At 45.6% G+C, this 26,477-nt stretch overlaps 1 protein-coding gene across 8 annotated transcripts in view; it reads right to left on the bottom strand.

The window, feature by feature from the left end:
• Nucleotides 1–3,212: 3,212 nt before the first annotated feature.
• Nucleotides 3,213–26,477, bottom strand: part of MPV17L (MPV17 mitochondrial inner membrane protein like) — a 73,222-nt gene continuing 49,957 nt past the window's right edge. For 6 of the 8 annotated variants that reach the window (XM_077250637.1, XM_077250632.1, XM_077250633.1 and 3 more), the window contains 2 exons: nucleotides 17,398–17,427; nucleotides 3,213–4,454 (listed from right to left, as the gene is read on the bottom strand). In XM_077250637.1, the coding sequence (XP_077106752.1) occupies nucleotides 4,254–4,454; nucleotides 17,398–17,427 (231 nt within the window). In that variant the 3' untranslated portion in view covers nucleotides 3,213–4,253. The remainder of the gene's footprint in view (nucleotides 4,455–17,397; nucleotides 17,428–26,477) is intronic. The other 2 variants (XM_077250640.1, XM_077250639.1) reach the window with 1 other exon arrangement.

Genomic DNA, 26,477 nt, shown 5'->3' on the forward strand with positions numbered 1-26,477 from the left:
TGTAATTCGGGGTTTCATCCTCGTTTTTCCTCGGGTCAGGTGGAGCCTTCTGACTGTCCTGGAGTGGATGTTGTGGTGGATAGGTTGCATCAGATTTGGAATCATGTTGTGGACAATTTGAAGCTGTCACAAGAGAAGGCTCAGCGCTTTGCCAACCGCCGTCACTGTGTGGGTCCCCGACTTCGCGTTGGGGACTTGGTGTGGTTGTCTTCTCGCTTTGTTCCTATGAAGGTCTCCTCTCCTAAGTTCAAGCCTCGGTTTATCGGTCCTTATAAGATTTTGGAAGTCCTTCATAATGTGTTTCATCGGTCGTTGTTGCGGAGGTATGTGGTGCCTGTGGGTCCTCCGGTTGAGCCTCCTGCCCCTGTGCTGGTTGAGGGAGAATTGGAATACGTGGTGGAGAAGATCTTGGATTCTCGTTTTTCTAGACGGAGGCTTCAGTATTTGGTTAAATGGAAGGGCTATGGTCAGGAGGATAATTCCTGGGTTGTCGCCTCTGATGTTCATGCGGCCGATTTGGTTCGTGCCTTCCATGTGGCTCACCCCGTTCGCCCTGGGGGTTTTGATGAGGGTTCGGTGACCCCTCCTCAAGGGGGGGGTACTGTTGTGAACTCAGTTTTCAGGCTCCCTCTTGTGGTCACAGGTGGTATTGTGTGACTTTTGTTTTGGGCTCCCCCTGGTGGCTTTGTTTGTTATCCTGCGGGTCTTTGGCTGATCAGCTGCCTCGTTATTCACTTGGGAGTTTCCTATTTAGCTCTGTTTCACTTCCACTTGTTGCCGGCTGTCAATGTACTCAGTGCTATTCTGATTACTCCTGATTATCTTCGGTTTCAGTCTCTTCAGGAGAAGCTAAGTTCTGTTTAATTATTTTTTGCTCATCAGTCTGCAATATGATTTCTGTGTATGATGAGTTTAGTCCAGCTTGCTAATATGTGATTTCTTCTGCTGGTTTGCTCTGGGGTACAGAGTTGCTTCCCCCGCGCCGTTAGTTGGTGTGGGGGCTCGAGCGATCTCTGCGTGGATATTTTGAATAGGGTTTTTAATTGACCGCACAGTTCCCTTTCTATTTTCTGCTTTCTAGTGTTAGCGGGCCTCATTTGCTAAATCTAATTTCATCTCTGTGTTTGTGCTTTCCCCTTAACTCACCGTTAATATTTGTGGGGGGCTATTCTATATCTTTGGAGTCATTTCACTGAGGCAAGTGAGGACTTTCGTTCCCTCTAGGAATAGTCAGTTTCTCAGGCCGTGAAGAGACGTCTAGGATTTTCAGGTAACGTTCCACGGCTGCCTATAGTTGTTTGCGGATAGGATCAGGTTGCGGTCAATTCAGTTACCACTTCCCCAGAGTTTGTAGTCGGTTTAGTTACTTAGCTAGTCCTACTTGCGATCCTTGCCACTAGGATCATAACACACCATATATACAAGTACAATATATCAAAAGCTCAAAACTCAAAAAGTGCAAGTCATGAAAATACATCCTGTAACCATAGATAATTAAACCCCTTTAAGGGAATATAGTGGTTCCTATAAATAGAATAGGGAGCTATCCCTGTGGTGAGGGATGCAAAAGACACAAGTAAAGAGGAAAAGGGAATAAAAAAAGAGCAGATAAATAAGGCTGTACAAGACCTGTTGGAATCTAGGAAAAAGTCACCCGGTCACCTCATAGTATGTGGAGGGGGGGGGGTTAGAGCTCCACCCGTATCGCCACACAGCGTGGCTTCCTCAAGGGGAAAAGTGGGCACTTTACTACTGTATGTGTATGCAACACAATCAGGGAGTTTGCAACCCATGGCACTGTTTCTTATTTCCCTGGATGTGGACGCTAGAGAAAGATTGATGAAAGGTTGCAACGAAGGATAGTCCCGATGGTGGATAAGCAGCTCCAGTCAAGTCCCAAAGAAATTTAAGCTGTCTTGTAGGCTCAGGGTGCATCAGTATCAGCACAAACTGTCCAACATTTGAATGAAACAAAATGCTATAGTACGAGTCCCAGAAGGACCCAACTGCTGAACACAGACATAAAAAAAAAACTAGACTGCAGTTTGCAAAAATGTACATGAGCAAGCCAAAATCCTTCAGGGAATGCATCTTGTGGACAGATGAGACTATGATAGAGCTTTCTGGTAAAGCACATCATCCATTCGAAAATGCTGCTTCTGGGACTGGGTACCTTGACTGTGCACAAGGCATCATGAAATCTTAAGATTACCAAAGGATTTTGGGTCACAATGTGGTGCCCAGTATTAGAAAGCTGGGTTTGCGTCCTAGGTCATGGGTCTTCCAGCAGAACAATGAGCACAACCATACTTCAAAGAAGCACCCAGAAATGGATGGAAACAACGTGCTGGAGAGTTCTGAAGTGGCCAGCAATGAGTCCAGATTTAAATCCCATTGAATACCTGTGGAAAAATCTTTAAATTGGTGTTGGGAGAAGGCACCCTAAATATGAGAGACCTGGAGCAGTTTACTAAAGAAGAGTGGTCCAAAATTCCAGTTGAGAGGTGCAAGAAGCTTGTTGATGGTCATAGGAAGTGATTGATTGCAGTTATTTAATCCAAAGGGGGTGCAACCAAAAATAGGGTGCCGATAATTTTGTCTGGCCAATTATTGGGGTTTTCTTTGAAATTATGTCCAATTTTCCTTTTTCTCTGTTTTTTTGTGCTGTTCCAATACACACAAAGGAAATAAATGTGTTTAACAAATCACATGTAATTGCAAATTAATTTTCTGGGAGAAATACTTCATTTTCTGGGACAATTTCAAAAGGTGCCAACACTTTCGGACATGACTGTATACTTTGACTTGCCATCGTATTTTGAAGCGGGTTATCATGTAAACTTTCCCATACACTATGGTTCTCAGAGTTTCTACAATTATTCTCATTTGGAAAATTTCTCAAGAAAGACACCCTGGCCTCCTCTTTAGTAAATTCATATTGATAACTTCCTGTGGCAGAAAGTTTTACGGTCTCAACGCTCTTACCGAAAAGAACCCTTCTGGGTTTATGTCCCTTTGTTAATAGTTATGGTCATGATATAAATAATTAATGGGGGAGATCACTGTATTGACCTTTTATAGAAGATCTAATAACTATGTATAAACCTAACCGTACTTTATTTTTAATAGCACGAGGTCCAAAAAAATTCCATTAAAATAAATGTGTATTACTATCCGCTCTCACTGTGATAGAAACATAACTCATCAGTTTTCCATGTTATTATAAGGTTTTTATTGTCTCGAAACCCAACATTTTTTTCAAGTGTAAACAGTATGTAGACAGGGTTCCAACAATCACATCCGACCGCTCACATTCTCAATATTGATTCCAAAAATATCACCCAAGGTGCTGTTAGACAAAAATGTTACATGTTTGATGCTTGTGATTATAAGACAAATATGAGTATGTGAAATATAAAACTGAATGGTTAATACAAAAATTCTCAGTACTTGTAGTGCAGCCGTGATAAAAACATTCACATTGACAGGTTAGAAAAGGTCCTTAAAAAATGCTGAACACTGATGGGTGTACAACATACTCCGGACATCCAGTAAAAGAATTTCCCAAATTCTGAAAAATTAAAACTGCACCAAACGCTATAAAAGGAAAAAAACAAAAAGCTACTTCCCTCTTCTTTCTTCCTGTCGTCCTCTGCACCATATCACTGGCCACATAGGTCACATGCTTTACTTTATTGGCCACACCACCCAATCCAGAGCCATGGTGCCAATATTACACTGTGCCCATTGATTGGCTGCAGTGGTCAAGTATTGGCTCCAGAGGACCACTGCAGCATTCCTGCTGGATTGCAGAAGGGAAGAACGAGTGAGCATTTTAATTTTTTTCAAAAATTGGATGACCCTTTAAGTAGAGATAGAAATTGTAGCAAAGGATTTCCCAAGCTGGAAAGACATAGAAGTGTCTAACTCCGGAGCAGAGGAACAGGTGCTGCTCCCTGAGCTCTGAGAGTAAGGTAGGTAGTACTTTACCATATACAACTCCTGTGTCAGACATGGGGCATTTGCAGTCGGTTATGTGAGCAGTCCACACGGGTGGCCATCTATAATGCGCCTCTACAACGATCTGTGTGGACAGGAAGAATGTTTAATTTCAGGGATTAGTGAATTAACTGCAAAGTTTGGGCAGAATTTTTCTGATGAGTTTGCGGTTTACTCTGGGACATGTTGCTTCTGTAAGAGAAGAATCGTGATTGGAATTATAACCCACAGGTTCAGCCACCATGCAGCCGAATTTATTTCTCCTTTTCTTCTTTTTCTTTTCCAGTTTCAGGAGCCATTTTATTTCCAACTAGTGGTATTGTTTGCAGAAACCTTGCAGTCACCTGATCAATGTCTCGGTTACGTATATAGCAGAGAAATGTGGTCCACAGAAAAGCGCAGACCCCAATGTAAGCAGTTCTGATGACAGGAGGGATAATGCTGAAATTTATTGTCTGAAAATGAAAAAAAAAAAAAAATGTAAAGTACAGAACATAGGAAATAAGGCAGGCCTGTCTGAACATCCCAAATATATTATGCAAGTACATTTTCCAACAGCTGAGATAAGGAAGAAAGCATTTTCATACCTGAGTCAGCCGTCTGGACCCTCGCGCCTACACCCTCTCCCTGCACAAGTGCGTTTACAAGGACTTCAATAGAGGAACATTTTACGCAGCAAGTGCCGCTCTGCTTTTTTTTTTTTTATTTTAATATGTCATGTGAGAGACTCATATACTGCATAAGTTAGACAAGGTATTTAAAGGGAAACGGTCTATTTAGAAATATCCACTAAGCATGCCTCTGAGCTCCCCACCACCTTACATAGCACGTATGCATATTAAAGCGCTGTGGATAAAGTCACGTGGCCACAAGTGGGTGCCCGCTGCTGCGCACCCCCTGCTGTGCATCTATGCATAACTGCCGGGACATAAGCTTCTGATGAATAGGACAGATGCACGATACCTGACGATTATGCGCATGTCCCAGCAGGAATGACAACACCTGTAAGCAGGATTCTCATTTACAGTAGGTAACACACATTTATACAGCACCCCAAAGGAAAGGAGTGGCTGCTTCATTGTCCTGCGGTGTTTTTTAGATTAAAGGGGTTTTCCCAAGAGCAAAGAACATTTTCAACAGTAGATCTTGGAATAATAATAAGTTCCATAATTAGATGTGCCTGTGCATATAAATGTGCCCCTGCTATGTGCCCTGTAATGGCTGTGTCTCGCCACGCAGAGCTGCTCCAGTTCATGGTTGGCACATACCACAGCTCCTGGCCAGGAGAGGAAACACAAGTCACTTATAATAAGTGAGTATACAGTTGAAAAAGCAGGGCCTCACAGCTGTTATTTCCTGAGGCAACACATTTTGCTATCTGTTTTATCACAGGAGTGTGTTTCAGGTGAGGTGGCAAAAACACGCACTCCTGTGATAAAACAGACAGGGAAATGTGTTACCTCAGAAAGTAGCCCCTGCTTTTTTATCTGTATACTCAATGATCATAAGCGACTTCTGCTTCCTCCTCTGACCAGAAGCTGTGGTACGTGCAGACCATGAACTGGAGCAGCTGTGCTTGGTCAGAAATAAGCCATTACACGGCACAGTATACAGTAGGGACATATTTATAAGGTTACCTTAGCACAGGAGCATTTTTTTTTTAACACATCCAATTGTGCAACTTATTATTCCAGGGTTCTCAGAAAATGGTGACACAAATCCAAACATTTTTGGGGCAAACTTCTGATTATTATTTCACTACTAAAATAATTTTAAACTGGACATGTTTGGTATTGCCGTAATTGTTTTGATGAGGAGAATCATAATGCATGGTCATTTTTACCACACACCATAAAAACAATTCTCAAACAACAATGTCAGAACAGTGGTTTTTTTTTGTTTTTTCACAATTTCACCGCACTTGGAATTTTTTTTTACAATTTTCGAGTACATTATTTGGTGAAATCAATGGCGTCAATCAAAAGTACAACTCATGTACAAAAAAAAACTAGCCCCCATTAGTCTATGGGGACAGAAAAGTAAGAGGCATGGCTCTGGGAAGAAAAAATGGAAATAAAAAAAACAAAAATGGGCTGTAGGGTGAAAGGGTTTGTCTGGTCTAGAATGACAAGTCTGCAGTGACTCTGTGTGACTGCAGACTTGAGAATCCTCCCAGTGCAGGCACTGCAATATGCATACTCCCTGCCAGATCTGTGTAGTGGGCACAGCCTTGATCAATACACGCGAGGCCAGATGGTATTGCTGATGTGCTCCAACAAAACATTTGTTGTTTACGCATACTAAGAAATGCAGCAACAGGTTTTGTTTTTTGTTTTTTTTACTGTGTAAGCCAAATTTAGTAGCTCATCTATCAATATCAAGGACTTGTGGTAGTTACTCGGCTGAACAGTATGCAGTCAAAAGAATATATGTAAATGCATATGATCAAACACAATAAGGCCACAATACCTAGCCTTTACCCTGTCTATAGGGGAGATTAATTTAAAAGTCCATCAACTATTCTTCTGTAAAGAATAGTACAAAAATGTTATTAATCAAATACTTTAATTAATGTATACTCATACATAGCCTTATGAATGCTTAGTTGGTACACAACATAAAGCTAGGCAATCTCTGCAGACAACAGCTCTGGAATTGGAAATGTGAGCAGAAGATGCCAATGGCAGCGCGACACTAGTCACATCTCCCTTGGCCAGCTCTACAGACTGCGGGGCTTATAGAATAAGATGTATACCCCAGGAAGCTGGTGTAACCACCTTAAGTCACAATATTTTTGCACAAATTTGGCAGTTGTGTAAAATTGTGACATTTGTTGTTTACAAGCCAGTCCTCGCCGGCTATGCCAATATGGGGACAGCATGGGAGGGACATGGGCAGCATGGAACATGGTCACGGCCGCCTATCAAATTCATCATTTACACCACTCACAATTTGCACAGCACGAAAGGTAGAGGAGCTTCAGAGATTGGATTGGCAGCCATCAATAGGCGTAATTAGTCCTACCAGTAATTGTGTTTACAAGAGTCCATCCTGACAGCACATTGAAGGCTCTCCTTCTCATCCTTCATAGGAACAAGAAACACACGATGGGTGAGGGTGGGAGAGGCCTTTTAACCTTTTAGTGTCTTTTCCCAAGTACCACAACAGGATGGATACAACTATTTTATTGAATTTTCCAACACAAATATTTATTCACATGAGCACAAAGAAATTTTAGGGCAGGAAACCAAACAGTGCTGTCAGGATAGACTCCTGGAACACAATTACTGGTAGGACTAATTACCCATTTCCAGGGCATCCCTCCTGACAGCACATTGGAGAATACCAAAACAAGGTACTAGGACAGGACAACTGCCTGGAGAAACTTCCTTCCAAAAGTTAGTCTGCTGATCTGACAATACATCTAGCTTATAGTGTCTACAGAAGGTGTTCAGGCTGGACCAAGTTGCTGCTCTACAAATTTGGGCTTTCTGCCCAAAAAGTGGAAACTTCTCTCATTAAATTTGCCGATGACTTCTGGAAGAAATTTCCCCTCTGATTAATAAGCCATATATATTCTGGATCTTTTCCATGTTGCTATGGTTGCCTTTGAAGCTTTCTTTCCCTTTTTTGTACCTCCGAATTGGATGAAGAAGTTGGAATCCTGTCTCCAGTCGTGAGTAGTCTCTAGGTAGGACAGGACCGCTTGTCTAACAGTTGAGAGTAAAATAACAGTTCTGATTTCTTGGCTGTTGACAGAATGAGGGCATGATAACTTCTTGATTCATATTTGATGTTGATAGCACTTTTGGAAGAAATGCCAGGTTGAATCTAAGCACTATTCGATCTCTCAAAATTTGAAGGTACAGATTCCTAATTGATAAGGCCTGAATCTCACCTATTCTTTTAGCGGAGGTGATGGCCACCAAAAACGGTGTCTTAAATGAAAGTTTAATGCTTATGTCCTCCCTAGGTTTGTAAGGTGATTTACATAGTGATATATACCCGAAGTTCAGGTCCCAAGGAGGTACCAACCTTCCTACCATGGGACTCAGTCTATGTACTGCTCTGGAGAACCTGGCAACCCAGGGGTGAGAAACTAAACGAAAAATCGGAGAAGACACTCAGGGCCGCAATCTCAACTTTCAAGGTGTTTGGTCTTAGCCCTTTATTAAATCCAGACTGCAAAAAAAAAAAAAGCAAAATCTTTGGGACATCTGTGCATGAAGTATCTGTGATAGACCCACTAAACTCTGAACAGAATTTTTTCCAAATCTTATATATAGCCGAGGTGACCCGTTTCATGCTTGCCTCAATTGTAGAGATCACCTGGTCTGAGAGTCCCTGTGATCTTAAGATCTGCCTTTCAGGATCCATGTTGAATGATGAAGCCTTATGTTTTGATGAAGAAGAGGGCTCTGATGCAGATCTTCTCTCAAGGGAAGAAAGATAAGTTCCTCCAAAGCCATCTTGTTTAACAGGGTAAATCAGCTTTTTTCAGCAAAAAGGGAACCACTAGTATTACCATGACCTGGTCTTCCTGGATCGTCCTCAACACGAATTATGCGAATCAAACTGACCCTAAGAGATAGGTAGAGAAAAGAGGGGAACAAACGCAGCGTACGATCTAAAGGTACCTTCACACTGAACGATATCGCTAGCGATCTGTGACGTTGCAGCGTCCTGGCTAGCGATATCGTTGAGTTTGACACGCAGCAGCGATCAGGATCCTGCTGTGCCATCGTTGGTCGGAGCAGAAAGTCCAGAACTTTATTTCGTCGCTGGACTCCCGCAGACATCGCTGAATCGACGTGTGTGACGCCGATTCAGCGATGTCTTCACTGGTAACCAGGGTAAACATCGGGTTACTAAGCGCAGGGCCGCGCTTAGTAACCCGATGTTTACCCTGGTTACCAGTGTAAATGTAAAAAAACCCAAACACTACATACTTACATTCCGGTGTCTGTCCCCCGGCGCTGTGCTTTCCTGCACTGTCAGCGCCAGCCAGCCGTAAAGCAGATTACAGCGGTGACGTCACCGCTCTGCTTTCCGGCCGGCTCTCACAGTCAGTGCAGGAAAGCACAGCGCCGGTGGACAGACACCGGAATGTAAGTATGTAGTGTTTGTTTTTTTTTACATTAGCACTGGTAACCAGGGTAAACATCGGGTTACTAAGCGCGGCCCTGCGCTTAGTAACCTGATGTTTACCCTGGTTACCCGGGGACCGGCATCGTTGGTCGCTGGAGAGCTGTCTGTGTGACAGCTCTCCAGCGACCACACAGCGACGCTGCAGCGATCGGCATCGTTGTCTAGATCGCTGCAGCGTCGCTAAATGTGACGGTACCTTAAGTAGTAAAAACTGTTGCTAAATTGCACGCTATAATAGTTGCACTCACCAGAAACCGTCGAAATGAGGCATAAACAAGATCCCACAGGAATCCCGAGGAGGTGGACTGCAGCTCGACCAGCTGGGCTCACGGTTGTCTTGGAATTATGCGTAATAGCGGGAAGGCGTAAGACAGTTCTCTGCTCTAGTCGTGGGTCAGCGCATTGACTTCTTAGGGATTGTTTACTGGATTTAAAAAAAATAGAATCTCACTACCTTCACATTTTTCTTTGCCAGGAAAAGATCTATCCAAGAAACTCCCCAACGCCTGCAAAGCTGCTGGAACACTTACCAGTTCAATTTCCATTCTGAGGGCCATAATTTTTGTTTGCTGAGGTAATGTGCCACTTGATTTTGTGATCTCTATAGAAGTACCGCTGAGATGGATAATACTGTCTTTTCTGCCCATAGAAAGATTTTTGAAGCTAGAGATTGTAGGACATGGTGTCTTAGACCCTCTGATAATGTAGAAAAGATACTGTCATTAAACTGTCTAACAGGATTTTCACATGTCGACCCATGAGAATGGAAGGCCCCTTTGCAGTGCTTCCCAAACCACCCAAAGCGCTCTGTAATTTGGAGGTTCTCGATTGTATCTCTGGAGACCAGAATCCCTGTAGGAATTTTCTCCCCAAACTGACTGACTCGTGTAGTGACTGTCACATAGGCAGAGGAAACCCAAGTGATACCTGTCAGGAAAATATGAATTATTTTCCATTGTTCTGGGGACACAACCAGAGCTGGCCTACTACTCCTCCCACCACTGGTTTCTGTAGGACCAAATCCTACATACAGCCCCTCTCTCGCTCGCTGTGAATTTCCACCCCCTTCCTTCAAGCAAATGGTCAGCTTGGAATGCTGAGTTTTATTGCCTGCCAGGACTAGCAGAGCGGAATGCGTTCTTCCCTCCAAAAAACTCTTTGTCTTCTAAGCAAAACACTCAAAATCAAATTCAATGATACACATTAATCTCAAACATGAAAATTAGATTTCCAGGATCTGGGCACTTGGGGTTACGCATGGCAGCGTTTTGCAGCATTTAGGGCTATCAGAAACCTGGGAAATGAAGTTCTGCCCTCCCGCAAATCCCAGACATGTGGGACTATACTGTAAAAAAAATTAAAAAAAATCACAAGGTAAACAATAATGCCAATATCTTTGGCCTGTCAGCTTCCAGGCCCAAGAAAGGAAGAAAATGAGTTATCGATAACTTTCAAAGATATGTATACCTCCCAGAAAACAGCCCATTTGTGAGGTCAGCAAAGTGGGAGTTCTTAGTTTTATGGCAGTAGCATAAAACAGGAACGTCCATCTTTGGCCTGCATTGAGAGCCAGGAGAGACAGCTGAACACCATGATGTGGTACTGGATAATTTCTTTGGGATCTCTTCTCCCCTTTATCGACACGTCATACCTGTGACAAAATTAGTAATAGTGTTTATACATATTTGTATTTTGTCTCTTTTCGTAATATCATATGTATCTTTTGTAACACTGCCAATTCTTCCGGAGTAAAATTATAAACTTGCTAGCGTCATTCCTCTTGTTCAATAAGTGATCCGCCACGTACTCCGCACAAATTCACGCTACCTATAAGAGGTCAATGGTAGCAGTTCATATTTATGTGGTGTTAGGGACTTGATGGTGACTGGATCGAGGTATATATATGTTCCTACAGGAATCGGTGGTATATATACATCCCGTCACATCAAGTGCCGCAATATTCGACGAATTAGAGCAGCTGCGCTCATTTTCTTATCCTCCGTCAATAGCCATATTGGTCAGTAGGGTAAGGGGGTGCCAGAGAGCTGCAAGTTTCTACTAAGTTCGTAACAATACCTTTTGAAGATTTTTGGGGACGGTCCACCAGTCCAGGGATGTTTCTTGGTCCAGAGTTACCCGTCTTCTGTCCCATGCGGATAGAACTGCTCTCTCAAGCTCTCTCTCGAGTGGTACTGACACCATTGAACACTGGGAATACAGGATGTCATCACTCCCAGAATTCTCAGTGCTGACGTGATTGAACACCAATTCTTTTGAAAAGATCGACTTGTGTCTCTTATTATTACTTGTTTTGCCATTCGAAGGAATGATGCTGTCGGATGGGAATCTAGGACTCCTAGGAATATTTTATAAGTTGATGGGTTTAGGTCTGACTTTCCTCAGTTTATAATCCAACCTAATGTCTGCAGGGTTGAGATATTCACCCCAAATGGTTCTCTAGTTCCCCTTCTGAGCTTGCTATTATGAGGAACTCGTCCAAATATGTGATTATGATTATCCCCTTTTTCCTCAGGAAAGCGAATATCTCTATCAACTTTCATGCAGAACCACACTGCCCAGCACCCCAACGCGCGTTTCGCATGTAGCTTTGTCCATCTCCCCCTGACTAAGCTACAAGCGAAACGTGCATTGGGGTGCTAGGCAGTGTGGTTCTACGACTAATAATGGCACATGGTCTGTATTACTGAGCTATGTATGGGTAATATTCTGCTATTTCTCAGGGGATCCTGCCAGGGTAGTTACTAACACCCAGCAGCATTTACTGATTATTGTCTTCTATACTGACTCCATTGCCTTGTATTTCTAATAAGGTTATGTACCTGTATATTTGATGCATTGTCTGTAATAGATTGTAACTGATCATGTGTACATGCCAGTTGTATTATGAGAACTACGGTGCCCCAACTGTTTTTAAGGGGTTTTTTAAGGGTCTTATTTTGTACTGTTTCTCGCTTTGCTGTGTGATTTCGTTGTAATTGATCTGAATTTATCCTGTGATATAGCTTGCCATTCTTTTAGAAACAACCAGAATTTCCCACCTACCCCTCTAGCGTCAAGGTCTCCACATACCTGAGACTTGTGGAATCCTCAAAAGGAATCAAAGTTTTCTTTGCAACCTTAGCTACTGGAACATCAATCGTCATGACCTCTTCCCAAGCCTTTACGTCCCTAGTTTCAAATGGGAGATGGATTCTGAAATCTTGGGATACAATTAATCTCTTTTCAGCATCTTCCCACTCTTCCATAATCATAGCTCAAATATGATTATTAACGGGGAAAACTATTCATCTGAAATACAGTATGACATCTCATCTTGAATACATCGGGTACTTTGTGACTCTTCAACCTGGATGTGTTCAAGACTGCTCGTAGGAGCTGGTCTGTATTCCGAGGAAAAATATTTCTTCCACTCCTCAAGGGGATCGGCTGCCATCTCCCCTTCCTCCTGATCGGCACTGAGTGACTGCTCATCCTCCTCCAAACTTAATTCCATTTCCAAACTCAGTCTTTTAGGGCGGACTAGGCTGCATGCAGGGAAACTAGAGTGGAGATTGTGGCCTGCACTTCCTCTCTTATATGGATCTCATATCTGATAGAATGGAAGACTGTTCGTCGTTAATCTTAGGCTACTTTCACATTAGCGTCGTGCACTGCACGTCACAATGCGGCGCACCGACGCATACTGTGGAAGCACCGCACAACGGGGCAGCGGATGCTGTTTTTCAATGCATCCGCTGCCCCATTGTGAGGTGCGGGGAGGTGGGGGCGGAGTTCCGGCCGCGCATGCGCGGTCGGAAATGCTGGACACGACGCACCAAAAAACGTTATAAGCAACGTTTTTTGGTGGCGACGGTCCGACGCAACACGACGCAACCGTCGCATGACGGTTGCGACGTGTGGCAATGCATCGCACTGCGTCACTAATGCAAGTCAATGGAGAAAAAACGCATCCTGCAAGCACTTTTGCAGGATGCGTTTTTTCTACAAAACGACGCATAGCGAAGTGCAGTGCACGACGCTAGTGTGAAAGTAGCCTTAGAAATACAGTCCACACACAATTGTTTCCCACACAAAGTTTTTATTCAGCCACCAATTGTGCAAGTTCTCTCACTTAAAAAGATGAGAGAGGCCTGTAATTAACATCATAGGTAGACCACAACTATGAGAGTCAAAATGAGAAAACAAATCCAGAAAATCACCTTGTCTGATTTGGCAAGATTTATTTTGCAAATTATGGTGGAAAATAAGTATTTGGTCATTAACAAAAGTTCATCTTAATATTTTGTTATATATCCTTTTCTGGCAATGACAGAGGTCAAACATTTTCTGTAAGTCTTCACAAGGATGGCACACACTGTTGGTGGTATGTTGGCCCATTCCTCCATGCAGATCTCCTCTAGAGCAGTGATGTTTTGGGCCTGTCGCTGGGCAACACGGACTTTCAACTCCCTCCAAAGGTTTTCTATGGGGTTGAGATCTGGACACTGGCTAGGCCACTCCAGGACCTTCATATGCTTCTTACGAAGCCACTCCTTCGTTGCCCTGGCGGTGTGCTTGGGATCATTATCATGCTGAAAGACCCATCCACATTTCATCTTCAATGCCCTTGCTGATGGAAGGAGGTTTGCACTCAAAATCTCACAATACATTCTTTCATGTACACGGATCAGTCGTCCTGGTCCCTTTGCAGAGAAACTGCGCCAAAGCATGATGTTGCCACCTCCATGCTTCACAGTAGGTATGGTGTTCTTTGGATGCAACTCAGCATTCTGTCTCCTCCAAACACGATGAGTTTTGTTTCTACCAAACAGATCTACTTTGGTTTCATCAGACCATATGACATTCTCCCAATACTCTTCTGGATAATCCAAATGCTCTCTAGCAAACTTCAGAAGGGCCCGGAGGACATGTACTGGCTTAGGCAGGGGGACACGTCTGGCACTGCAAGATCTGAGTCCCTGGTGGCGTAGTGTGTTACTGATGGTAGCCTTTGTTACGGTGGTCCCAGCTCTATGCAGGTCATTCACTAGGTCCCCCCCCCCATGTGGTTCTGGGATTTTTGCTCACCGTTCTTGTGATCATTTTGACCTCACGGGGTGAGATCTTGCGTGGAGACCCAGATCGAGGGAGATTATCAGTGGTCTTGTAAGTCTTCCATTTTCTTATTATTGCCCCCACAGTTGATTTCATCACATCAAGCTGCTTGCTTATTGCAAATTCAGTCTTCCCAGCCTGGTGCAGGGCTACAATTTTGTTTCTGGTGTCCTTCGACAGCTCTTTGGTCTTCACCATAGTGGAGTTTGGAGTGTGACTATGTGAAGTTGTGGACAGGTGTGTTTTATACTGATAAAAAGTTCAAACAGGTGCCATTACTACAGGTAATGAGTGTAGGACAGAGGAGTCTCTTAATGAAGAAGTTACAGGTCTGTGAGCCAGAAATCTTGCATGTTTTTAGGTGACCAAATACTTATTTTCCACCATAATTTGCAAAATAAATCTTGCCAAATCAGAAAAGGTGATTTTCTGGATTTGTTTTCTCATTTTGACTCTCATAGTTGTGGTCTACCTATGATGTCAATTACAGGCCTCTCATCTTTTTAAGTGAGAGAACTCGCACAATTGGTGGCTGACTAAATACTTTTTTTCCCCACTGTACTTCTGGTAGCTTGACATTACAAATGTCACATCTCTCAGGTTTCATCTAAACATTCCTGGATTCCCTTTTACTTGCAGAGACTGGTGCAGTGGAAGACCCCTGTCCTAAAAATATATAGAACAGGGTACACTAAGCATATGGGTCTCTTAAAGGATAAACCCACCACTTCAACCAACTCACATGCACCAGGGACTGCTCGGATGAGACGTCTGAAAGGCCGGAATCCTCCATAGCCCTTCAGTTCAAGTAGCAAGCCCCACTGACAGAGGTATTAAATTTATACTACCTTGTCTTCTCCCTATGTGTCTCCATTTCCTTTGTGCTTCACCGGGGAACGCACGTTCTCCTGCAGATCATGCACGCCTCTACTGTAAACTGGGCGCGTGTACAAAGCCTCCGCATTGCAGATCGCACACCTTCACTGTCATTGGAAGTGCGTGTCATGCCATAACACAAACATGCTGCGTATGATCCAGAAGCTGAGCAGGGGAAAACTGTGCTGGAGCCAAGAGCCCCCCAAGGAGGTAAGCAGTTTTAAGACCAGGAGCCTCATCCTGCTCGACTGGTTCAAGCTGAGGGTCCTACCTTCAAGAGGTGTTGGTGATGGACCACTTGACAGAACAAAGGAGAGGATGAAACCCCTGACTCTCCAGAGTCAGATCCTTAAAGTAATCTTCATGCCTAAGCATCGCACTCACGTGTTCACCCTCATAAGTACAGGAAAAACACTAAAAGGTGAGGGTGGGAAGGGCCTTTTAACCTCTCATGTGCTCCCCGTCCCTATGAAGGATGAGAAGAACAACCTGCGAGGAGGGGCGTCCTGGAAAAACCCAATACCTACATATACAATATATATGTGGTATAAAGCCAGGGGAAAATGAGAAAATACAGCAGAACATTATCACGAGAGAATGTCATGCTTCCATTTGTGTCGCAACAGATTTTGTTTCAGTGTGACAATACTCAAGACAAAAATCTTATAAAATGCATCATAGGAAAACCATTGACCCCAGGTAAAGGAGATGGGCCCTTTATGTGGACTCCTTACTAATAAGTGTCAGACAAGAATACAATTACTAATATCTTCATCGGAATCTGATGTTATTTCTTCTTGTAAGCAGCGCTTTCTCCTCGCCTCCACGTTGCTCTTGTCCATCTTAGCACATGACACAGAATGTTAACAGTTTTGTACACACACCCAAATGTGCATGCACCGGTTTCCTCCTTTTCTTTGACCCATGCATTTGAGGATGCACTAAAATTGCGGCTAAAGGATGAGTCACACATAACGATATCGTTAACGATATCGTTGCAACGTCACGCTTTTGGTGACGTAGCAACGATCCCGCTAACGATCTCGTTATGTGTGACAGCGACCAACGATCAAGCCCCTGCTGGGAGATCGTTGGTCGATGGGAATGATCAGGACCTTTTTTTGGTCGCTGATCACCCGCTGTCATCGCTGGATCGGCGTGTGTGATGCCGATCCAGCGACGTGTTCACTTGTAACCAGGGTAAATATCGGGTTACTAAGCGCAGGGCCGCGCTTAGTAACCCGATATTTACCCTGGTTACCATTGTAAAAGTAAAAAAAAACAAAACAGTACATACTCACATTCTGATGTCTGTCACGTCCCCCAGCGTCCACAGGGTTAAAACTGCTTTAGCAGTTTAGCGCTGCTAATATGCATGCGCTGCTGCCGAGAGCTTCCCTGCACTGACTGTCAGCGCCGGCCGTAAAGCAGAGCACAGCGGTGACGTCACCGCTGTTACTGCCGGCGCTGACACATTCAGTGCAGGGAAGCTCTCGGCAGCAGCGCATGCATATTAGCAGCGCTCTTGCCGAAAGCAGTTTTAACCCTGTGGACGCCGGCGGGGGACGTGACAGACATCAGAATGTGAGTATGTAGTGGTTTGTTTTTTTTTTACTTTTACAATGGTAACCAGGGTAAATATCGGGTTACTAAGCGCGGCCCTGCACTTAGTAACCCGATGTTTACCCTGGTTACCCGGGTGCTGCAGAGGGACTTCGGCATCGTTGAAGACAGTTTCAACGATGCCGAAGTCGTTACCCTGATCGTTGGTCGCTGGAGAGAGCTGTCTGTCTGACAGCTCCCCAGCAACCACACAACGACTTACCGACGATCACGGTCAGGTCGTATCGCTGGTTGTGATTGTTGGTAAGTTGTTTAGTGTAACGGTACCTTAAGCCTCCGATTAGTAATAACTCCTTGCGCTAGTCCAGTAGGAGGGAATCAGCGCATGGACTTCTACAAGTCCAGAGGTTCAGGCATGGACAAGACTGAAAGGGGCTGATCACCGCTATCTGTATTTTCACACATGTACTTGGGACATGATTATGTGGCACTTACTATTATATACAAGTATGTCAGGTTCTCCTCCTGCACCTGTGAGTGCAGCTTTCCTCACAGCAGACCTGTCCTTCAGCCTCGTTTATTACAAAACTCCTCAGATGCAAAAGCCATTTTGTTCAATGGGATGAGATTATAGAATATAAATGATATATAACAAATATTGTAACCATAGGTCAATCCTGATCAATGACACCTTACCTGAAACACTGACCAGCATAACACTCCAGTCTGTAAATAGAGAGATAAAAAAGCCGGATTACTTACCGGTAATGCTCTTTTAATGAGTCCACGACAGCACCCCACATGAGAGAGAGGGATCCGCCCCATAGGAACAGGAAACCTACAGAATAAAAGGAGGCGGTCCCCTCTCCTCCTCAGTTTAGTTTACAGAGTACAAAAAGGGAACCGCAAAAGCTTTAGTATTAATTCTTATTCAGCAACATAAATATCTTAAACTCTATACAACCATTATTTGTGAACTTAAAAGGAAGAGCTGTGCATAACTTAGGGAGGGTAGTAAATGGGTGCTGTCGTGGCTCATTAAAAGAGCATTACCGCTAAGTAATACGGCTTTTTACCCTAGGCCACGACAGCACCCCACATGAGAGATTTTCAGAGAGTCATTCTTTGGGTGGGATTACTGTACTAAGAACCGCTCTACCAAAGGTCAGATCAGAAGATGTAGATAGATCGAGTCTATAATGGTTGTAAAAGGTAGAAGGTGTAGACCAAGTTGCGGCCTTACATATTAGATGGATCGGTACATCTGCTTGTTCCGCCCAGGAGGAAGCCATGGCTCGTGTTGAGTGCGCTTTTATACCCACTGGAGGAATCTCGCCTTTTGACGTATAGGCCAAGCAGATAGCATCTCTGATCCATCGAGATATGGTAGCTCTCGTGACCCCATGTCCTTTCTTGTGGCCCTGAAAGGAGATAAACAGAGCCCTACTCTCCCTCCATGTCTGAGACCTTTCTATATAAGTCAGGATGGCTCTTCTGACATCTAAGGTGTGGAACTTTTGTTGTTCTGGAGTTACAGGTGAATCAAAAAAGGAAGGGAGAAATATCTCTTGTGACCTGTGGTAGGTGGACGCTACCTTAGAGAGGTATGAGGGGTCTGGTTTTAGGACTATCCGATCATGAAATATCAGTAAGAAGGGTGGGTCTACTGATAGGGCCTGGATGTCGCTAACCCGTCTAGCTGAGGTTAGGGCTACCAATAGGGCTACTTTATATGTCAGGACATTTAAAGGTATGGAATCTAGTGGCTCAAATGGGGAGCTGGTTAAGGCCTCTAGTACTAGATTTAAATCCCACGGAGGTAGACGGGGAATATGGACCGGTTTACTACGTTCACAAGATTTTATGAATCTGGAGATCCACCTATTAGCTGCTATATTGCATCCATATAGGGCTCCTAATGCCGAGACCTGAACTCTTAAGGTATTTACAGATAAGCCTAATTCTCGGCCTTTTTGCAAGAACTCTAGAATAGGTGTGATCGGAACTTACTTAGTGAACGGTACCGTGTAAAAATCTAAAAATTTATTCCATACCCTACTATATATTAGGGTGGTAGATCTTTTTCTGCTCAGTAAGAGGGTGTTTACTAGTTCTACTGAGAACCCTCTTGAACTTTATAGTTGCCTCTCAAATTCCACGCCGTCAAGTGAAGACCTTTCACTTGCGGGTGGAAACAGGGGCCCTGGAACAGCAGCTCCTTGTCTGATGGGAGAATCCATGGGTCGCATAGGCACATGGTCTGGAGACAAGAGAACCATGGTCTTTTCGGCCAGAACGGTGCAATGAGGATCACTCTTGCTTGTTCCCTCCTGATTTTTCTGATCACTAGTGGAATCAGAGACATCGGAGGAAAGGCGTATGCCAGTTTGAACCTCCAAGGATGGTGGAGAGAGTCCAACATATCTGGGTGATCCGTGACGTTCAGGGAAGCGAACCTTTTTACTTGCCGGTTGTCTCTCGTGGCAAATAGGTCTATTTGTGGTATCCCCCATGATTCTGTTATCATTCTGAATATGGATTTGTTTAAGGTCCATTCCCCTTGACGTAGCTCGTTTCGGCTGAGGTAGTCTGCCCTGATGTTCTCTACACCTCTGATGTGCAGGGCTGTTAGAGATGTTAGATAAGTCTCTGCCAGCTGGAAGATGTCTGCAGCTATGGTCATTAGACTTCCTGACCTTGTACCACCCTGACGGTTCAAATATGCCACTGTGGTGGAATTGTCCGAGTAAATTCTTACATTTGCTCCTTGAATCTGCGGAAGAAAATGATTTAAGGCATATTCTACCGCTTTTAACTCCTTCCAATTGGAGGAACACGTCAATTCTGTCTGGTCCCAAGTATCTTGGGCCAGACTATCTTCCATATGTGCACCCCACCCAATAGGGCTGGCGTCGGTGGTAATTATTTTAGAAGGGTCTATTATCCATGGTACACCCCCTGAAAGGTGTTCCATGTCTAGCCACCAGGATAGAGATTTTAAGACATCTCTGGAAAGAGTTATTTTACTTTCCAGATGTCCATCTTTCCCCTGAGCTGACAACACTTCATACTGTAATAGACGAGTATGAATTTGTGCCCACGGTACAGCTGGGATACATGATGATAAAGATCCCAGTAAAGACATGGCCTTTCTAAGTGTCATGTAGGGGTTGTTCATTGCCTCTGACACCCTTGATTGTATAGTCAGTCTTTTTGAGTGAGGAAGGAAGCATCTCTGACTTACGGAGTCTAGCTGGATTCCTAGAAATATTTGAACGGTCTCTGGATTCAGCCGGGATTTTTCGAAGTTGACGATTCAACCCAACTCCTGTAGGGACGAGATCGTATTAGATAAACGAGTTTTACACTGAAGTATAGAGTTCTGTAAGAGTCATGTCGGTCTGGTAGTCGGGGGCAGATATATCTCGCCCAGGTACTTGTCCTATGTGAATTAGGCCGCTCGGTATCTTCAGGATACCGAGGGGTTAATAAGTGCAGGAATAAAGGATGACCAGCTGGGGGTTTCCGGCGTCCGCCTGGGGCACACAGATTGCCTGTCTGTGTGAGACGAATGGGAGTGAGAGCTGGGCTCAAGGACTGTGTGATGTTAGCTGGGTGGGAGAAGCCCCCCCAGTTGTTAAGTTAGCAACATGTTGGTTTAGTTAGTGCCGGACAGGCTAGGATTTATTTTTATGTTTTGTTTTCTATGTTGCTTTCACTTTAATAAACCTGACCTGAGGTCAGCCTACTCGGAAAACTACTGTACGCCTCAGAATACAATGCACAAACCACGTGACCTTTGACTCCAGCGATCCTGGAGTGTTTTGTCACATTGTGGTGGAGAATGCGGGCATAACGTGGCACAGGTGACAGTATGGAAGACGTGGTGAAAGCCCTAGTACAGTCCACTGCCGTACAGCAGAAGGCCATTGCCGCACAGCACGAAGCTAATCGCTTGATGGCCGCACAGCTGAAGGAGTTAGTCGACATGACGGTTGCAGACCGCCAGCTTCTCCAACAGGTGGCGCAGCGCCTGGTGAGCATGCCTGAGGCGGACCCGGAAGCAGAGTCCAGAAGGATCCACGTGAGTCGATACTGGCAAAAGCTGACTGCAGAAGATGACGTCGAGGCATACCTGACAACGTTTGAGCGGACGGCCTTGAGGGAGAAGTGGCCGAAGGCATGATGGGCCGATTTGATTGCCCCGTTCCTCTCCGGCGAGGCCCAAAAAGCTTACCATGACTTGGACCCGGAAGTCGCTCAGGACTTTGAGAAGCTGAAAGTTGAGGTCCTGGCCCGGCTGGGGGTGACGACGGCTGTCCGTGCACAGAGGGTACACCAGTGGACATACCAGCAAGATAAACCGCCGCGGTCTCAGATGTTCGACCTGATCTACTTGACAAAGCAATGGTTGCAACCCGAGGTACTGACCACACCAGAAATAATCCAGCGGGTTGTCATGGACAAGTACCTGAGGGTACTACCACCAGCGCTGAGAAGGTGGGTAAGCCAAGGAAATCCCACGACCGCGGATCAACTTGTGGAGTTGGTCGAGCGTTATTCCGTGGCAGAAGGACTTCCCGACGAGACCGCTAGCACCCGGTCTGTGCCTCCTCCTCGTGGAACCGGTAAGACTGTTCCAGGGACTACGGGTGAAGGAAAATCTCCTAAAACTGTGGGGGAGGAACACGGGACTGCTCGCACTCCGAGACCGAGAGTGTTGGACGGTGGTCTCAATAGGGGGCCTGTTAGGTGTTTCCGCTGCCATGAGAAGGGCCATGTTTCTGCGAACTGTCCTGTTACCACTGAACCCATGCAGTGCGACGTTACAGACTCTAAAAAACGCATGTCTTTGGTTACAGGGCTAGTGAGTGTGAATGCGGGTCAAAATGATACAGCGAAGCACCTGTGTGAATTATCTGTTGATGGGAAGAATGTTGTGGCATTACTAGACTCTGGAAGTGTGGTGACTCTGGTGAAAGCCAGTCTGGTGACACTTCCATCTGGTCCGTCTGACAAGTTTTCTGTAACGTGTGTGCATGGTGACACCTGCTCATACCAAACAGCAGTTATATGGATTTCCACTTCCTGTGGGTCGGTGCAACACAAGGTGGGACTCGTTCCCGCATTGTTACAGGATATAATCCTGGGCAGGGATTTTCCCCATTTCTGGCAGTTGTGGGAGAATCAGTTGCTCCTTCACGGTAGCTGTGCCCGTGAATCTTCTCCCATGCCATCGGGAGGTCCCGAGCTCCTAGAGGAGGCCCCACAGGAAGACGTTGCTGGGGAGGTTTTTAAAACTAACTTTCAGTTCCCCTTCTCTGTTATGGCGGGGGAAACTGAGGAAACTCAGCGAGAGGCGGAGGCAGACAGCCATCCAGCACCCTGCCTGCCAGAGTTGGGAGTCCAGTCGGATGACTTCCACAGCGAGCAAATGAAAGATCCTACCCTGACTCCGGCTAGGAAAAATGTAAAAATAATAGATGGGGTACCCGTAGAACCTGACACTAGGTTGGCGTACCCGTACATGGTACTTGAGAATGATTTGCTCTACCAGGTAGAAAAAAAAGGGGAAGACACTGTACAACGGTTAGTGGTTCCAAAACCTTATCGGCGGAAGGTACTCGACCTAGCCCACGGACATATAATGGGGGGACATCTGGGAGTACAGAAAACCACAGAAAGGATATCACATTGTTTTGAGTGGCCCGGTATACATAATGATGTGCGTAACTATTGTGAGTCCTGTCCAGAGTGCCAAATCTCTGCGCCTAAATCTTGGTTCTGTAGCCCTTTGGTACCCCTCCCTATCATTGAAGTCCCATTTGAGAGGATTGGCATGGATTTGGTTGGGCCCCTTCCCCGGTCCGCACGTGGGCACCAACATATTCTCGTCATCATGGACTATGCCACTCGTTACCCGGAAGCCATCCCTTTGCGTAACACTGCTACCAAGACGATTGCCAAGGAATTGGTACAAGTGTTTAGTCGGGTGGGAATTCCAAAACAGATACTCACCGACCAGGGGACTCCCTTTATGTCGAGGGTAATGAAGGAGCTCTGCCGACTCTTACAAATAGATCCGTTGCGTACATCTGTCTATCACCCCCAAACAGATGGCCTGGTTGAGCGGTTCAACAAAACCTTAAAACAGATGCTCCGGAAGGCGATAGACAAAGATGGGAAGAACTGGGATTACTTGTTACCCTATTTGCTGTTTGCCATTAGGGAAGTTCCCCAGTCTTCCACAGGTTTTTCGCCTTTCGAGCTGTTGTACGCCCGCCGTCCACGTGGACTGTTGGACGTCGCAAAAGAGAACTGGGAAGGACAAGTCACTCCCTTTAAAACGGTGATCGACCATGTAACACAAATGCAGGACCGTATTGCCGCTGTGATGCCCATTGTTAAGGACCATATGTTACAGGCCCAGGGAGCCCAGAGGCAAAGTTATGATAGAGGCGCTAAGGTCCGTACATTTGCATCCGGGGATAGGGTGTTGATCCTGATCCCTACGGTAGATAGTAAATTTCTGGCGAAATGGCAAGGCCCCTTTGAGATCGTAGGTAGAGTTGGTGAAGTGAACTATAAAGTGTACCAGCCGGGTAAGAGAAAACCAGAACAGATTTATCATGTGAATCTGATAAAGCCCTGGAAAGACCGCTCTGCCCTAACGGCGGATCTGCCCCGTCCGGTTTGTTCACCTACCGTACCGGAGGTGCAGACTGCCGAGACTCTCTCGGAACGACAGAAATCTGAGGTTAAGCAGTTTTTGTTACAGAACCAACAGTTTTTCTCGGAAAAACCTGGCCGGACTAAGCTGGTGAAACATGAGATTGTCACAGAACCTGGTGTCACAGTTCATGTGAAGCCCTTCCGGATCCCGGAAGCGCGCCGTGAAGCCGTCTCCCGGGAAGTAATGGCAATGATGGACTTAGGAGTCATTGAGGAGTCGCACAGCGCCTGGTCCAGTCCAATCATGCTGATACCTAAGCCGGATGTCTCCATCCGGTTTTGTAATGACTTTAGGAAACTGAATGCGGTTTCTAAATTTGATGCGTACCCTATGCCCCGGGTCAATGAGTTAATCGACCGGCTTGGTAAAGCCCGATATATTACGACCCTGGATCTAACAAAGGGGTACTGGCAGATCCCTCTGGCGGAGGCGGCCAGAGAGAAAACGGCATTTTCTACACCGGAAGGTCTGTTCCAGTATGTCTACATGCCGTTTGGACTTCACGGAGCTCCAGCAACGTTCCAGAGGTTGATGGATCGAGTCTTGAGGCCCCACAGGCAGTACGCTTCGGCCTACCTGGATGACATCGTAATTTACAGCATGGACTGGGAAACTCACCTCCGGAAGGTACAGGCAGTGATTGATGACCTACGTGGCGCGGGCTTAACGGCCAACCCCAAGAAATCGGACTTGAAGAAGCCCGCTACTTGGGCTACGTGATTGGCAGAGGAGTGGTTAAACCATAGATCGACAAAATACAGGCAATTCAGGGCTGGCCGCAACCAGTGAACAAGAAACAAGTACAAGCTTTCCTGGGGATTGCCGGCTATTATCGCCGGTTCATACCCAATTTTGCAGCCATGGCTACCCCCTTGACGGACCTTACCAAAGGGAAGGGTTCCGTCATGGTAAAATGGACCTCGGCTGCTGAAGAGGCCTTCCACAGCCTGAAACGGGCTTTGTGCTCTCAGCCCGTGCTAGTGACTCCTGATTTCAGCAGCGAGTTTGTGGTGCAAACTGATGCCTCTGATACTGGTGTCGGAGCTGTACTTTCACAGGTGAGGGACGGAGTGGAACACCCGGTCCTTTACCTCAGCCGGAAACTGAATGTACATGAGCAGAGGTATGCCGTGGTTGAAAAAGAGTGCCTAGCCATTAAATGGGCTCTCGACTCCCTCAAGTATTACCTGGCGGGTAGGAAGTTTAGGCTGGTCACGGACCATGCCCCTCTCAAGTGGATGCACCTCCACAAGGACCGTAATAGTCTGGTAACCCGGTGGTTCCTTGCTCTGCAGGCGTACTCTTTCACGGTGGAGCACCGCCCCGGGATGCAGATGGGGAACACTGATGCCCTGTCCCGAGTGCACTGTTTCAGGAGTGCTCTTGCTCGTCCGGAGCGGTCTGAGCAAAGGGGGGGATATGTAAGAGTCATGTCGGTCTGGTAGTCGGGGGCAGATATATCTCGCCCAGGTACTACTCTTAGGTACTGCTGATGTTCGGCATGTATGGGAAGATGATAATAGGCATCTTTTAAGTCTATTCCGGCCATGACACACCTAGGGAATAAAAGTTTTATGGTAGAACTAATGGATTCCATTTTGAAGGTATGATTACGCAGGAAGGAATTTAATCTTTTGAGATTTATGATGGTTCTGAACGAACCATCTGGCTTATTGATCAAGAATAAAGGGAAATAGAACCCTTTCCCTTCTTGATCCTGGGGAACTTCTATCAGGACTTTTTTAGATAGAAGAGATAGGATCTCTGATTCCAGAGCCCTTTGTTGATCTTGTCCTTTTGGTGATGTTACTATAAAGGAATCCCAAGGGATTCGATCAAATTCCAATTTTAGGCCGTATTGTACAATGTCCAGAATCCACTGGCTAGATGTTATTTGTTCCCATTTGAGAAGGAAGAATTTTAATCTGCCGCCCACGTCCTGGTTAGCGGTATTTGCGTTTCGGATTATGGAACCCGCTAAAAAGGCACCTTTTTGCTTCGGGTCCTTCGACTCCCATCGCTCCCTTTGTTCGAACGGCTTGTTCCTGGTAAAGGGGCGTCTTCTGAAGGCTCTCCTGTAAGATGGAAGATACTGGTTAGGGAAGCCTTTCTTCCTTTCTCCTGCTTTATTCAGGAGTTCATCCAGCGTCTTTCCAAAAAGGAACTCACCCTGGCAGGGGATCGCACAAAGTTTTGCTTTGGCCTGTGCGTCCCCTTTCCAGTTTTTTTAGCCAGAGTGCTCGCCGGGCTGTGTTCACTAGGCCGGCAGACCTGGCTGCTAGGCGTAGCGAATCCACGGAGGCATCAGCCAGGAATGCTACTGCTTCTTTAATTAGAGGGAATTTCGGCAGGATTGACTCTCTCGAAGTTCTACCTCTAATCTGTTCCTCCAGTTGCTCCATCCACACTAGTAGTGACCTTGCAGTGCAGGTACTAGATATGGCGGGCCTGAACGCGCCCGTGATGGCTTCCCACGACCTTTTTAGTAAAGCTTCTGCTTTACGGTCCAGCGGGTCTGTCAGGTCCCCTGAATCCTCCACCGGTAAGACCGACTGCTTGGTTGTGGAGGCTACAGCGGCATCAACCTTCGGCACCTTTGACCAGGAATTTAGCTCCTCATCGCTGAAGGGATAGCGTCTTTTAGAGGATGATGGCAGGAAACCTCTGTTTTGCTTATCACACTCTTTTTTAATAATTTCCTTAATGGTTTGTATGACGGGGAAGGATCTACGTTTCCTCTGTCCTAACCCCACAAACATTATGTCCTGAGCCGATTTCTTTTCCTTTTCATCTGAGCACCCCATCGTGCTCCTGACAGATTTTATTAAGTTATCCACACTGCTGTTGGGTAGACAAAGCCCCCCTTCAGTTTCGGATGAGCTCGGCTGAGATCCCGCTTCGCCTGAGGATATACGTACATCCTCTGACTCTGAACTGACTGGAGATCGGGACCTGCTAGGCTGACGGGTACTGGTGCTACTTGTCTGCGCCAAACCCTGCATTTCTTCCCTGATTATGGCTCTGACATCTGATAGAGTCATTA

The sequence above is a fragment of the Ranitomeya variabilis genome, chromosome 4, assembly GCF_051348905.1.
Source record: "Ranitomeya variabilis isolate aRanVar5 chromosome 4, aRanVar5.hap1, whole genome shotgun sequence".
Taxonomy (NCBI): Eukaryota; Metazoa; Chordata; class Amphibia; order Anura; family Dendrobatidae; genus Ranitomeya; species Ranitomeya variabilis.